This window comes from Uloborus diversus, chromosome 9 (genome assembly GCF_026930045.1).
Source record: "Uloborus diversus isolate 005 chromosome 9, Udiv.v.3.1, whole genome shotgun sequence".
NCBI lineage: Eukaryota > Metazoa > Arthropoda > Arachnida > Araneae > Uloboridae > Uloborus > Uloborus diversus.
In genome coordinates this window covers 28,698,573-28,712,326 of record NC_072739.1, presented here as the reverse complement: position 1 = coordinate 28,712,326, position 13,754 = coordinate 28,698,573, and the positions used below count along the sequence as shown (strand labels likewise).

Genomic DNA, 13,754 nt, shown 5'->3' with positions numbered 1-13,754 from the left:
AAATTTTTTTATGACTATACTTAAGAGTCAATTTAGGGAATGACCCTCTATGATGAGTACAATATCATTATTTTGTGATTTGTATCATGTCAAATGTTGAAGTTTGTTAAATTTCGATGCATTTTCCAATGAAAAACGTTAACTTTTACATATTTTTTTTTGTTTCATAATTACAGTTCTGAGCAAGGGTCAATCCCTGCTATAGGTTTCATTTGTGAAAATAAAATTTACAGAACAAAAATATCTTGATTGAAATTTGAGTTTTGATGTTTTACAAATGTGCCGTTTTATTGCTATTTTCACGTATATTTTCCCCCGAAAACAAATTTTTTTTAATAATGCAGCTATTTTTGGTGTTATTTCCATTTTTTTAGCCAAATTCCATAATGTAAGGTGTTTAAGAACTATTTTTTAAAACTATTTCAAAAAATTCACTCCGAAGGTAGGCAGGCACCTTAAGAAGAAAAGGATGTTTAATTATGAAAAAGATGAACCCATAGTATCAGCTAAAACGCAGTTTGAAATTAATTTTTTTAACACTATGATAGATGCCATAATCGTTGATATTGAAGACAGGTTTCAAGCTCTTAATTATTATTTTGATCACTTTAGGCTCCTTTATGATGTTAAAATTTTAAAATTGTTATCAAAAGAAGAGCTTAACAAACACTGTAATGATTTAGGTGCAATTCTTCGAGATGGTGAAAAAGAAGATATACAGACTTTTTTATGAAGAACTTCAACTTCTAAAATCTAATTTTCCCGACACAATAAAAGATGGAAAACAATTAATGCAGCACATTGTTCACGATAATTTGCAAGAAATTTATCCAAACATATTCACAGCTCTTAGAATATTGCTTACAATTCCTGTAAGTACAGCTTTGGCAGAGAGAAGTTTTTCAAAATTAAAACTAATAAAAAACTATCTGAGAAACACTATGACACAAGAAAGGTTGTCGGCGTTGTCCATTGAAGCTGAGGTAGCTGGTAGTTTGAGAGCTACGAGGACTTGCTAAAAAAATTTAGTGAAGCAAAAAGTCGATAAGTTCGTTTTTTTTAAATTTATGTACAAAGTTTCTTTGTACTTTATCGTATAAACAATGTTTTTTTAAAGCCTTATCCATTGTATTTTTAGCCACATCCATATTGCTTGCATTTTTTCTCCAGCTAATGTTTCTCTCTAAATTTTTGCAGAAATAAATTCTTCATGATTTATCTGACAAACAATAAATTTATTTCTGCAACGGCAAGACTTAATTTGCACAATACCAGTCATCAGGTACATACACTTCTCCCTTTTGCAGCTAACTCCTCACATCCAAAGTCTGAATCGTTTGGAAAAAATTAATGCCCTGGCACTAGATAATTTTGATCAATGATTTCAATGTCTGTTTCTCCACTTTGAATAAATCTCAATGGAACCAACGATATACAGGGTTCGTACACAATTTCAGAAAGAAAATGAAGGAGTTTTGAAGGAGTAAAATGAGATTTTGGAGGAGTACTAACGGGCTGTCATCAAATGATGTCACTTTTTTCCAACAAATTTGACCCCTTCCCCTTTATCACAAAGTTAAACTTCATTTAACTTCTCCTGTCACATCATGTCAAATTTTTTTATAAACATATTGTTACAATAATTGTGTGATGTCACTTTTTGTCACCCTCTCTCTTCCCCTTGTCACAATTTCATGAGCCCGTCTCCTCCTCAAGGCATGACATCACTTGTGGATGATTCTTTTTATTTTACAATATCATGACTTTGATTTACTAAACAATTGTTTTTTTAACACAATCACTTAATATAGTACATGTACTTAAATTTTTAAATATTTAAATAATAATTAGACAACCTGACTTTTGCTGCTTAGAGTGTGGAGGAGGGAAAAACAGTAATCATAAAACTTGAAAAAAAAAAATCACCAACATGTTTTACTGAACTTTTGATATGTCTTAGTCTTCTAATAAAATTTTCACCTTCAAATTTTATGATTTAACTATGATCAATTTGTAAATCACATCTTTCTGAAAAAAATAAATGCTTGAAATTACTACATTAAAATCGCCCTTGTCATGACGTTAGTTGTCAATCAAAGTGTTTTAAGTTACTGTCATAGAGAAAGATTATGTGATCTTGAACTAAAAAAGAAGGAGTTTTGAAGGAGTGAAAACCAAAATGAAGGAGTTTGAAGGGCCCTTCAAAAAAATTTCCTAAATGAAGGAGTATTCGAGGAGTTTTGAAGGAGCGTACGAACCCTGGTTGTAGTTATGTTACGGCTTTGCCCAGTGCATGTGTCGTTCAATCAGCAAACGATAAATTAAAATCATCCGTCACTCAAGATTTTCCCGGCAATCTCAATTGAAATAATTTATTACGTAATAAAATAAACATTGCAGATGGTAAATTTAGAATGGTTTCAAGGAATTTGAATATTTTTTAACCTAAAAGATAAGTAACTTTTTACAACAAAAATAATATGTTAGCTGGTGCAAACAAATGTTTGTGTGAAGTTTGTTCAGAATTTTGTATCAGAAACTTCTGACCTACACCTTTTTCATTTTAAGCCAATTGGAATATATGGGCTGCCCATAAATTCCAGTTTCAACTCTGCATCTTCTTGTAGCCAGATCAGTTGAATAAGTATCAGAGAACAGAGCCCCCCTACTTTCAGGTTGTTGTTTTATCTGGCCAGTTCCCTTTTGGTCCACCACATCAGGTTTTTATAATTGTCTCAAATTCATTCAATGAAGAATCAACCTCTTACTAAGATAATATTTAGTTATTCTATACATTACCATAAATTACAACATGAAATGTTATTATGCTTTGTGAATGTCTTTTAGACTGTGTGTAACATTGTGCGGTTGCATGAACTTCCAACTCTATTATAAAACCGAAAAAAGCTTTAAGCTAAAAATTGTGGGGTTGAAAAGTGTTTAAGTAAACATTCGTAGTAAGGGAATAAAACTCCATTTAACTTAAATGGAATTATGCTGCGTAAGTTAGCATGAATCAAATTTAAAAAAAAAAATTATATTTTAAATTGATTATTTGATTTAAGGGATTTACCAAAACGACACTTGGTGGCGTAGTGACTGCGTGGCAGAAACTTTTAGAATAAATATTTATAAATATTTTATATACCGAAGTACACACAAACTACAGTAATGTGCAATGTACCTTCCACATTGACTAGACATTTGGTCAGGCTCTAATGTGCTTTTGCACATTTAAGGATTTCTATAAGGTCAATGTCCCTAAATGTGATGACCCCTAAATGTGACAATGCACTTTTACCTAAAATCTTAGAATAAAAATTGCACTCAAATGCGATGTAATGAAACATACGCATTTCGGGAACGAAACCCAAAAACCTCCATCGCATTTGAAGCATTCCTTCAAGGGAATTCCCCATAGCACTTCGCATTACCCATAATCCAGTTCCCCCAACGTTCCCTAAATGCGACAAGCTAATGCGCGACAAAGCGATCTCCTTGCTTTTTTATCTTTCAAGGTCAAATAAACTACGCACACAGCACGACCTTGAACGCATCTTTCATCTCAAGGAAGAAGAAAGGGGAAGAAAATTATCTGTGGGAAATAGGGACCCTCGAAAATATTCGTCGCATTTTGGCAGTGGCGTAGCTAGACCCGACTTTCGGGGGGGGGGGTTACTTCTTTTATATATATATATATATGTATATAATATATATATATATATATATATATATATATATATATATATATATATATATATATGTATATAATATATATATATATATATATATATATATATATATATATATATATATATATATATATGTATATAATATATATATATATATATATATATATATATATATATATATATATATATATATATATATATATATATTAATCGCTTGGAATTTTTTCCTTTTCTTCTTTTTTTTTTCTTTCACTTCTCTCTTCTTTTTCTCTTTTTTTTTTGAGACTAACTTTTCGGGGGGGGTTTTGTCCCCAAAACCCCCCCCTTAGCTACGCCCCTGCATTTTGGCATAGTATAACCGTTGGACCCGTTCGGCCACCTAATAGCGACAAATTGGATCCTCTAAATGCGGAGTTGCGGAAAAGCCTTTATTTGACCATACAAAGGGTAAGTAAATGTGTTTTTGTGCCTTTATTTCAATTATTTGTTCTATATAGTGTTAAAAAGGAAGAAAGAAAGAGAGTAATTAAGGATCTCTTGAACCACGTGGTGAATTCGTTACTCGTCACGTGAAAATTATTTTTATGCAAATTTTTCTTATTGTTTTACATTTGCTGCATAGATAATGCTTGAAATTCGGCAAATGTGTGCATTCTTGTAAAAAAATAAGGGAAATAAAATTAATTTAATGTAATAATGGCATGCTTGTTAACAAAAATAAAAAAAATTTACTTATTTGTTGTTAAGCTAACGTATTTAGGCTCAAAAAATGCTTTTGCTGAATTGAAAAAATAAATAAATTTAGCTTTTTAAAAATAATTAAAGAAGTTTGTTTGTAAATTTAATGTAGTTTGTGGTGAATTTCATTACTGGAATTAGCCTTCAATTTTGATAATGCATTATGGTTTAATTAGTTTCCTGGGTTAAGATATTATAATAAACAGAAATGAATCAATATTGCCCCCCCCCCCCCCCTCCTAAGAGCGATGACGCTTCCTCCCCTCAAAAGTTATTGCCCTAAAAACAAGAGCCCTTCCCTCAAAATAAAAATAAAAAATTCTAAAACACCCTCCAAACAACTTCAATGGCGCAGGTCATGAACCTTTCCCCAACAAAATAATCATTTATTCATCCATAGCATTCACAGGGGTGCCCCCCCCCAAGAACACGCCCCCAAAATATTTTTTGTGACAAAAAATATGTCCCCCATTCCTTGACACCCCAACTTACAGATGTCCTGCACTGGAAAGACAATGAGATGGGGGGGGGGACAAACTTAATCTCTTTATGCTGGCTGTCTGTGCTTATTTAATCAAGACATGGCATATTTTATCATTCAAAAATCAAAGTAAATACTTAGAAATATGATCAAGAACCCTCTCTATTTCAGGAACAGCTCTTTGTATTGTCTTTGGCATTGAGGAGGGAAGGGGGGAATGCAAGATGTCTTAGCTCAAGCCAAAATTCATTTCTTTTATTCTCCTAAGTAGTGTGACTTTAAATGTAAGAAAATGGGGAAAATACAGAAGTGCCTTCCTCTATTTGCACCAGTCGTAAAAAAAAAAGAATTTTGAGTTGATAGAATTTCATTACTGATTCCCCCCCCCCCTCCATATTCTTGCAGGTAACAATGCATAAAGCATCTTCATCGAAGTCCTACACTGTGGAGGATCTAAAACAAGCAGTAGAAGATGTCAAATGTGGCACACTTACTCCATGGCAGGCCCATAAGAAATATAATATTCCTCATTCTACCATACATGGCCAAGCTACTGGGTGGAACAAGAGACCTGCTCCAGCAGTTGTAGGGAGAACTAAAGGTCGTCCCACAGCACTGTCACAGATGAACAAAATTTCAGTTCTCATAATGCGCATCACGGATGATTGTGTTCAGGCTAATAGTAAATTTTCCAAATTTCAGATTTGAGAAGCAAAAAAAATATATATCTATTTTTTTTTAAATTCTCTATTTTTTTATGAAAGTCCTCCTTAAAAGTAACTTGCTTATTTATGTAGACTGGTTATGTCACCTCACATTCTATTTCACTGACAACTTTTCTAAAATAGTAAAATAGAAAATTTAACAACTCATAAAAGCAAACTTTTTTTTTTTCTGAAACAAATTTTAATCACTTTTAATTTAAAGACTTCTGTAAATAGATCAGAAACAACTATTTTCTTTATGACTCTCATATGAGAAAATGTTAATTTTTTCTTTTTTCTCTGTAGGAGACAGAGGAGACAATTGCAAAAAGTTTGCAAGTAATGAACAAATGGGGATTTGTCCTGAGCAAAGAGCACTTATGTGATGCAGTTCAGCAGTTTGTACTTCAAAATAAACTGTCAACGCCATTTCATGATGGACGTCCTGGGTGGAAATGGGTTCGTGCGTTCATGACAAGAAATAATCTGAAGTTAAAAATCGCGCAGAACATGGAAGCAGCAAGGTTCAAACAACAAAGGGACCCTTTTGTCATTTATGAATTTTATGACCTATTGGAAGAACACTTCACTGCTGCCGGTGTCTGGAACAAGCCGGACGCAATATACAATTTGGATGAAACTTCGGTTCGTTTTGACCCAAGCAGAACAAAAGTAATTGCTCCAATAGGAGAAAATGCAAAGCGTCAGATATTTGGATCGGGCAGAGAGTCAACTACAGTGTTGGCATTTGTGTCTGCATCGGGAAACATTCTTCCCCCGCACATTTTGTTTGCAGCCAAATCAGTTCAGCAGGCATGGCTTGATGCTGATTTAGAAAAATATCCTCGTACATCTGTTGATGTTACAGAAGCAGGATGGATGACACAGGATGCCTTTTTTAAGTGGTTCAAGAATGTTTTCATAGTTGAAGTGACAATTCGTCCTTGCATTTTAATTTTAGATGGACACATCAGTCATATTTCTATGGATGTTGTTACTAAAGCTGTGGAAGAAAACATCATTATCTTAAAACTACCTCCCCATACCACTCACATTTTGCAGCCAATAGATGTTGCTTTTTTCAGATCATTTAAAGCTGCCTGGGAAACTAATATCTCCGAATATGTACGCTCCAGCCATGGTAAACCAATGGGCAAATCTCGCTTCATTACTGAAATTGGGAAGGTATGGGGCACACTATCCCCAAATACATGTAAAGCTGGATTTCGAAATACCGGCATCTTCCCTCTAAACAGAATGGCGATTCCCGAATCCCAATTTGATCCCATGGCTTTGAAGCGATACAAAAAATTTCAATTGGAAAAAAGCGAAGCAAATTATTCAAATCAAAGTGGCTCCACATGTGCTCCCACTGTGATTGAGGAGAACCTTGGGAATCCAGTTATTGAAGAAGAAGTCCTCCCAGAAGAAGACCATAATATAGGCCAGCTTTCTAATAGCTTGAGTCAAGTAAACGCTCTTGAAACTGAAGCATCTAACCTTTCAATTGTGCAGAACTTGTTTGATCATGCACCAAATGCTGAATTTATTCCACCCAGTTATTCAACGTGCAACAAATCTGTTCAGACTAACCTTACACTGGACAAAAATATATCTGATGAAGATTTGGCTTTCCTACAAACCATGAATGGATATTTTAAAAGGCTTTGTAGTAATAGAATTGAACAGCATCCTCTACAATCAGTACCACCCTCAATTCAGCAACCTCAAATGTCCCCCCTTCTAGGTTGTTCATTTGAAACTGAATCATTCGAAAGTTGTTTACTAAAAACAATTTCCACATCAACCCCAAATCCTCCAAAGAAGAGAAAGGCTGTTGGGGCAAATTTTGCTGAATGTCTCACAACAGAAGCATACTTGAAGAAAAGAAAAGAAGAAAATGAAGAAAAAGAACAAAAACAAAAGGAAAAACTAGAAAAACAAAAGGCAAGGAAAGCAAGAACAGCAACAGAAAAACATGAAAGTACGTCAACAAAAGAAAATAAAAAGCCAAAATCTAAAAAAGTGTCAACATCAAAAAAAAAATTGTAAAAAAGTTAACAAAAAAGATGAAACGGAAACCAGCACGGACGAAGATGTTTTTTCCCTTCATAACAGTGATTCTTCTGTTCATATAGAAGATTGTTCCATGCGCCTATCCACTAGTCCATCCTCACCCCATATGGCTGACACAGTGAACACAGGCAGTGACAATAATGTTCGGGCTGGCTGTTATGTAATAGTAGAATATGAAGAGGAATTCTTCCCAGGAATAGTCACCAGTATAGTTAATGCAGAAGCAGAAGTAAGCACTATGACGATGAGCGGGCTAAATAGTTGGAAGTGGCCAGAAAGATGCGATAAAGTGTTCTATGAACTTAACAAAATCAAATCACATTTAGGCATATTGGATGTCTCATTTAGGTTTTAACTACCCTAAATGTGACAAAACTGACCTAAATGTGATAATGATGTTTTTTCACTCTGTATAGTAGCCAGAAATTCAATTTGCTCAAAACAAATTAGATTAAGAGTAAAGAAAAATTATTTTCAGCCCTTTTCTACTTACGCACCAATAAATAAAAAATGTGGTCGAATATTCCCTAAATGTGAAACTTATGGGGAATTGTGTCTCATTTAGGCACATTGACCTTAACAGCATTTGTATATGATCTCAACTGGACTTACATCATAAATCGTCATTGTCACTTGGAAACATGGTAGATAAAAAAACATTTTGGTTTTGGCTGAATATCATCCCAACATGTTTGGAGTGCATTAATGGCATCTTGTGAGTGCTGTTTGTATATTTAAAACGCAGTGTTGCTCAACGCATCTTAGAACTATTATTTGTTCATCATTGACTTAAGGATCAAATATAACAACAATCAAATTATTCTGTCAGACCTACAACAATCACATTATTCATTTGATTACCATTAAGGATAAGTTTTACTCTTATTTCCTCATTCTCATTATTACATTTTAATGTGCAGTTATTGTGTTAGAGTGGAATAAATAGTTTTACAAGATAATAAATCCTAATTTTTTGTATTTAACTATATCTAAAAAATATCACCGTAATTAAATAAGTTTTAACCTTTTAGGTAGTTTTCAGCCACCCAAGGTAAATTGGTAATTCTAAGTGCCAATGGTTAGTACAAAAATAAAATCTATGAATTCCTATGCCTGACGCCCCCCCCCCCCCCCTGAAACCCGAAATGTTTTGTAACGTAAAACAGAAGAAAGTTTTTTTTTTTTTTTTAACTTTCTTATTCTAGGAAGAAAAAAAACAAAGTTTTTTCTAATTCTTACTAGTGGAACTATTAAACGAGTGAAAATTTGAAGAAAAACAGAATAAGCAATTCTAGTTCTCATTAGCTGCAAAGCATACTTGAAATTCAGACACTTATTAGGACTTCCTTCTCTCCAGGGCTGTCCCCTTATCAGTTTGGTAGACTTCCCCTCCTCCCCCCAAAACTCTTATAAAACGTACACTACGCCGATTTCGGGACTCCCCAAGGGCCGGACCCCTAGTTTCCGATTAGGCTAATGTCTGATTACCAAGGTGTGCCTAATTCAGCTCCTTGATTATTGCGTAAAAATTGCAAAAATCAAGATCCTCGCGTTTTTGCAGCATATTTTTCAAGATAAATTTTTGCGAACTAAACTATTTTTGTGTGCATAGCTTTTAAAAGGTTTTGTTTGCCTATTTTTCTTCATATTTTTGTTGTCTCAATTACCACCATGTAAGGTCTCAAAATGCAGATTTTTATACCTATTTTTCAAATTTTCCCGAGGGGAAAAACCCTGGACCCCTGAAATAATGGCTATTCTACGTCCTGCTTAAAAGGCCACTCTTGTGTCAACCTTCCCTCTACAGTGTGAAAAACAAATAATAAGATCTAAAAATAAAAACATCGGGGGGAACATTAAAAAGCAAGACAAAATGTGTATGTGTGTGTGTTAGGGAAATGCGCAAAAAGCGAAACCGGGACCCTCCCGGAAAAAAAATCTGGATACGGCCTTGATGAATTCAATGATTTTTCTGAGAATATTTTATGATAAAAAGGACCTCGCAAAACCGCATCGCCAACGTTTACTTTTGCTCTCGCGCCGCCACTGCCTTGCACCGCTCGACTTCTGTTTCTGCAATACTCTAATGATGGTAAAAAATTTGGTTGACCGAACAGCCACTGTTATCCTGTGGCAATTTTTTTTTGCCGATAAAAAATTAAGTTTTACACATATAGAATTAGGAAGCTACCCACACAATCACAAAAGGCCATAGATAGAAATGGCCAATAAATACTTTATCAGAATCGATTTTCAATTTGAAAAAATACCAAAAAGTGCAGAGTCGTCTTAAATGACCTGATCTAGATTCTAATTCATCAAAACTCATAGTTTAAAAATTGATAATGTAATAGAAATAAATATAAATTGTTTAATTTCAATTTTTCCACCCTTCGGCCTTTTTCTTCCCGTAATTTTCTTGTAAATTTGCATTTTTGTTGAAAGAAGGGATGAAAGAGATTTCATTAAATTTTACAGTCACAAAAATAGTCAAATTAAGAACCACAAAATTAATTTTTAAAAAAATATACCTTTCATACTGTCTTCCATCACAGTTAATCTTTTGTAAATAGCCTCAACAGCTCTTGCGCTAGAAAAAATTATTCCACTGAAGTCGTTCCAATGCTTAAGAAAAGTTTCTAGCTCCTGCCCATTAACAAAATGAAAAGCCAGTGTTGGAAGGACCACAGATGAAAATCCAGCATTTTTTAAAGCCTGAAAATATTTTATGTCATAAACATACTGTATGTTTGTGAAGAAACACATTTCAAAGATTATACCTTACTGCAGGTTTTAAACAATCTCTTTGCAAGTGGTGCTACACTGATTAAAACAGAAAGATATTTGGCCCAGATGAAGTTCATTGAGAGGACAAAAATATTAAATCTTATAAATACTGTACCTTTATTTATTTATATGTTAAAGAGGAAAGAGTACAATACTTTACAATATAACAAAAAATTTATAAATATAAACAAGCTTGTTTTGAAGATTTTTTTTTTTTCTTTTTGGCTGAAGACGACTGAAAAATACAAATTTCAAGCACCAAGAAGACAGCTTTCAATTACCCCAGCAACAAATCTAACAACAGTCAAATACTTAGTACAAGGCTGCAGTCTGGGGAGAAATGACTCTTTTATCCAGAAATCAGTCAGACTCTAAACACTGACAGAGCTTAGTACAAGAAATATAATTAATCAATTTTATTCTTAAATTATTTTTCTATTTCAATGAGGGCTATTGTATAAATCGAAAACATTTTGACATTTTTCCGAAGCATTATTTTTGTCAGTGGGCCAAATACCTGGATAGGATAGACAATGTGAACTGGGTACGTCCACAGCAATTGAACCTTTTTTCACAAATTTTTTTTTTCATGAAACCTCAAGTGTTATACACCATTTTAATCCTCAGAAATTGATGTTACTGAAAATGTAACTTAAATTTCCACATAGATAAATATACAATGAAAATTTAATGGGAATTAAGATCACTCAATTTTATTTCCACTAAGGCTTAAAATGTTGATTTTGTAAAACTGACTAAGGATCTCCCTTTTTTCAAAAAAAATAGATACTTTGCATTTAATTTAATAGAGTATAATCTTATTTATCATATGTATGTAGTTAAAACATTTTTATTATTAATTAATAGCTAATTTCAAGTGCTTAATTAGTAGTCAATACATGTATGTCACAAGAGTAACAAAAACATATCAAAGCTTTAATTTTGAAAAAACTTTTTAAAATTTTCACTTCAAACTTCATATTTTCTGATTTGTTAATATCAGACACATTTTACACTAAATATTTCATTTTTTTAATCCATAGATTAAGCTCTGGGGTGATGTCACAAGAGTAACATTTTACTGTCACAAGAGTAACATTTTGTTCTCAGTAGGTTGACTTCTAAGTAATACTAAAATGAAATCAAATAAATAAGATCAAAATAAAAATAAACAACAATCCTTCAAGTTGAGTAGTTATCTTTCTGATCAGAATAATTCTGAAGTATTTAATTAGACACTTAATCAAAGTGATTAATTCTTAATTATACTTCATCAGTGGATCAATTCTTCAAACACATTATACTTTTAATTATGCTATTAGTATATATTTTCATATACTTTCTAATTGTGTTTTATTTGGAATGTATGAAATATCAGGTTTAGTGAAACAGCTTCATTTTGGTTTCAACAAGAAGTCTGTTTGCAATGGAGGAAATAGCTCAAAATAAGAGAACAAATGCTGCAGAGCGTCAGAAATTATGGAGGCAAAGGCACAAAAATGAAAAAGAATATTTGAAGATGAGAAAGAAGCAAAACAAAACATATTATGATAAAGTGAAAGGATTGATATCAGAATCTGAAAAGGCTTTGGCAAGAGAAAAGGCGAAGCTTAGGCAGGGGTCGATCCAGGTTTTATTTTTTGGGTCCCCATTTTGTGAAAATGCAAAATATTTTTGTGAAATTTCGTTATTTTTGTGAAAAAGCAAAATATTTTTGTGAATTTTCTTTATTTTTGTAAAAAAAGACCTTCTCGTGATTTTTTTCTTGGAAAAGATTATATTAAAGCATTTTTAGCTGTTGTATCGTTATAGAAAAGCCTTAGACATGTTTCAGGGGTGATTGCAAGTTCTTGAAGAATACCTGAAAGCTGTGAAGAGGAAATGCGCTGGGGGAGGGGGGAAGTAAGACCCCTAACATTTTATTCGTAATTTGACACATACATTACATTTATTGCTTTTTACAAATATACATGTGCAAGGCACACTTTCATAAGGTGAAAGTCTCACAACAGATTTCCTGTTTGCTCCTCTCAAATACTTTTAGAGCAATGAAAATTGCACATGCTGCTGAACGTAATGATAACTCCTAATAAATACAATATGAACAGACTCAAAGATATCACATATTTCTTAACACAGAAGTGAAATACTCATTAAAGATTCCATGTATGTGTTTAAAAAACTTAAAAGTAATAAAAACCCAAAATAATACTGCACCAGCATTCAGCGTTTATTTTTTTGACTTTTGACGTTCTTACAGAGTAGGTATTTCGTTTAAAACTTTGCAATTTAATGATGTTAATAAATATTTAAGAAATTTTATTTGTTTGCCTCTTAACAAGGTACAGTAAACATCAAAAATGCGAAAAATTCGTTTACCATGGCCGATGTAAGGAAATCAAGATCTTCAAAACAAATCAAAATATAAAAACAGCATGTAAAATAATTTTATTAAAGTTATTTTAGAATTGGATTTTGAAACTCAGCACAAATTAATACTAAATATATATTGCGTAATCAAAGTAAAATTTAAGATTTTCCTGAAAACAAGCTACCAATCACAAGTGTCCCTCTCCCGTCCCCCCTCTGACGCTCTCAAGCAAAAACACCTCACGCAGCAAGCAAAAAGATAAGATGGGGGAAGGTGGAAGGTACACATTTGCGGTTAAAAAATATTGTGAAAAGGCTGCCTTTTTATAAATTTTTGTGAAGGGGCTGCTTTTACGACGCGGAATTTTGTGAATGGGGCCGCTTTTGCGATGGGGAATTTTGTGAATGGGGCCGCTTCTGCGACGCAGAATTTTGTGAATGGGGCCGTTTTGCCATGCGGAATTTTGTGAAGGGGCCGCAAAGCGGCCCCAATTTGGCGCTGGATCGACCCCTGTTAGGAAAAGAAAAAGTAGAGAATTAGCAAAAGTCAGACATGGTAATGAAACAAAGAAATCTTTAACTCCGCAAGCTTTAGGGAGAATGATGAAGCGTATAGAAAGAAAACTTCCAAGATCGCCTACTAAGAAGCTTTCTGTCATTACAAATTTAGCTCAAAAATCTGATGTAATTCTAAAAACCACCCCAGTTCCTAAAGCTAATGTTTGTTTAACTAGCACAGCGCATAAATTAGTAACCGATTTTTATCTTCGAGATGATATAAGTAGAGTTGATCCTTCAGCTAAAGCTGCATTAGTACGGCGTAAGAAGAATCAAAACAATGCCATAAATCCTAGGCGGTATTTATTATTCACAATAAGGGAAGCTTTCCAAATATTTAAAGACACA

At 33.3% G+C, this 13,754-nt stretch overlaps 1 protein-coding gene across 1 annotated transcript in view; it reads right to left on the bottom strand.

The window, feature by feature from the left end:
* LOC129229521 (uroporphyrinogen-III synthase-like) overlaps positions 1 to 13,754 on the bottom strand; it is a 55,631-nt gene that overhangs the window by 38,770 nt on the left and 3,107 nt on the right. Inside the window, exon 2 of the mRNA XM_054863841.1 lies at positions 10,223 to 10,406. Within this exon, the coding sequence (XP_054719816.1) occupies positions 10,223 to 10,406 (184 nt within the window). The remainder of the gene's footprint in view (positions 1 to 10,222; positions 10,407 to 13,754) is intronic.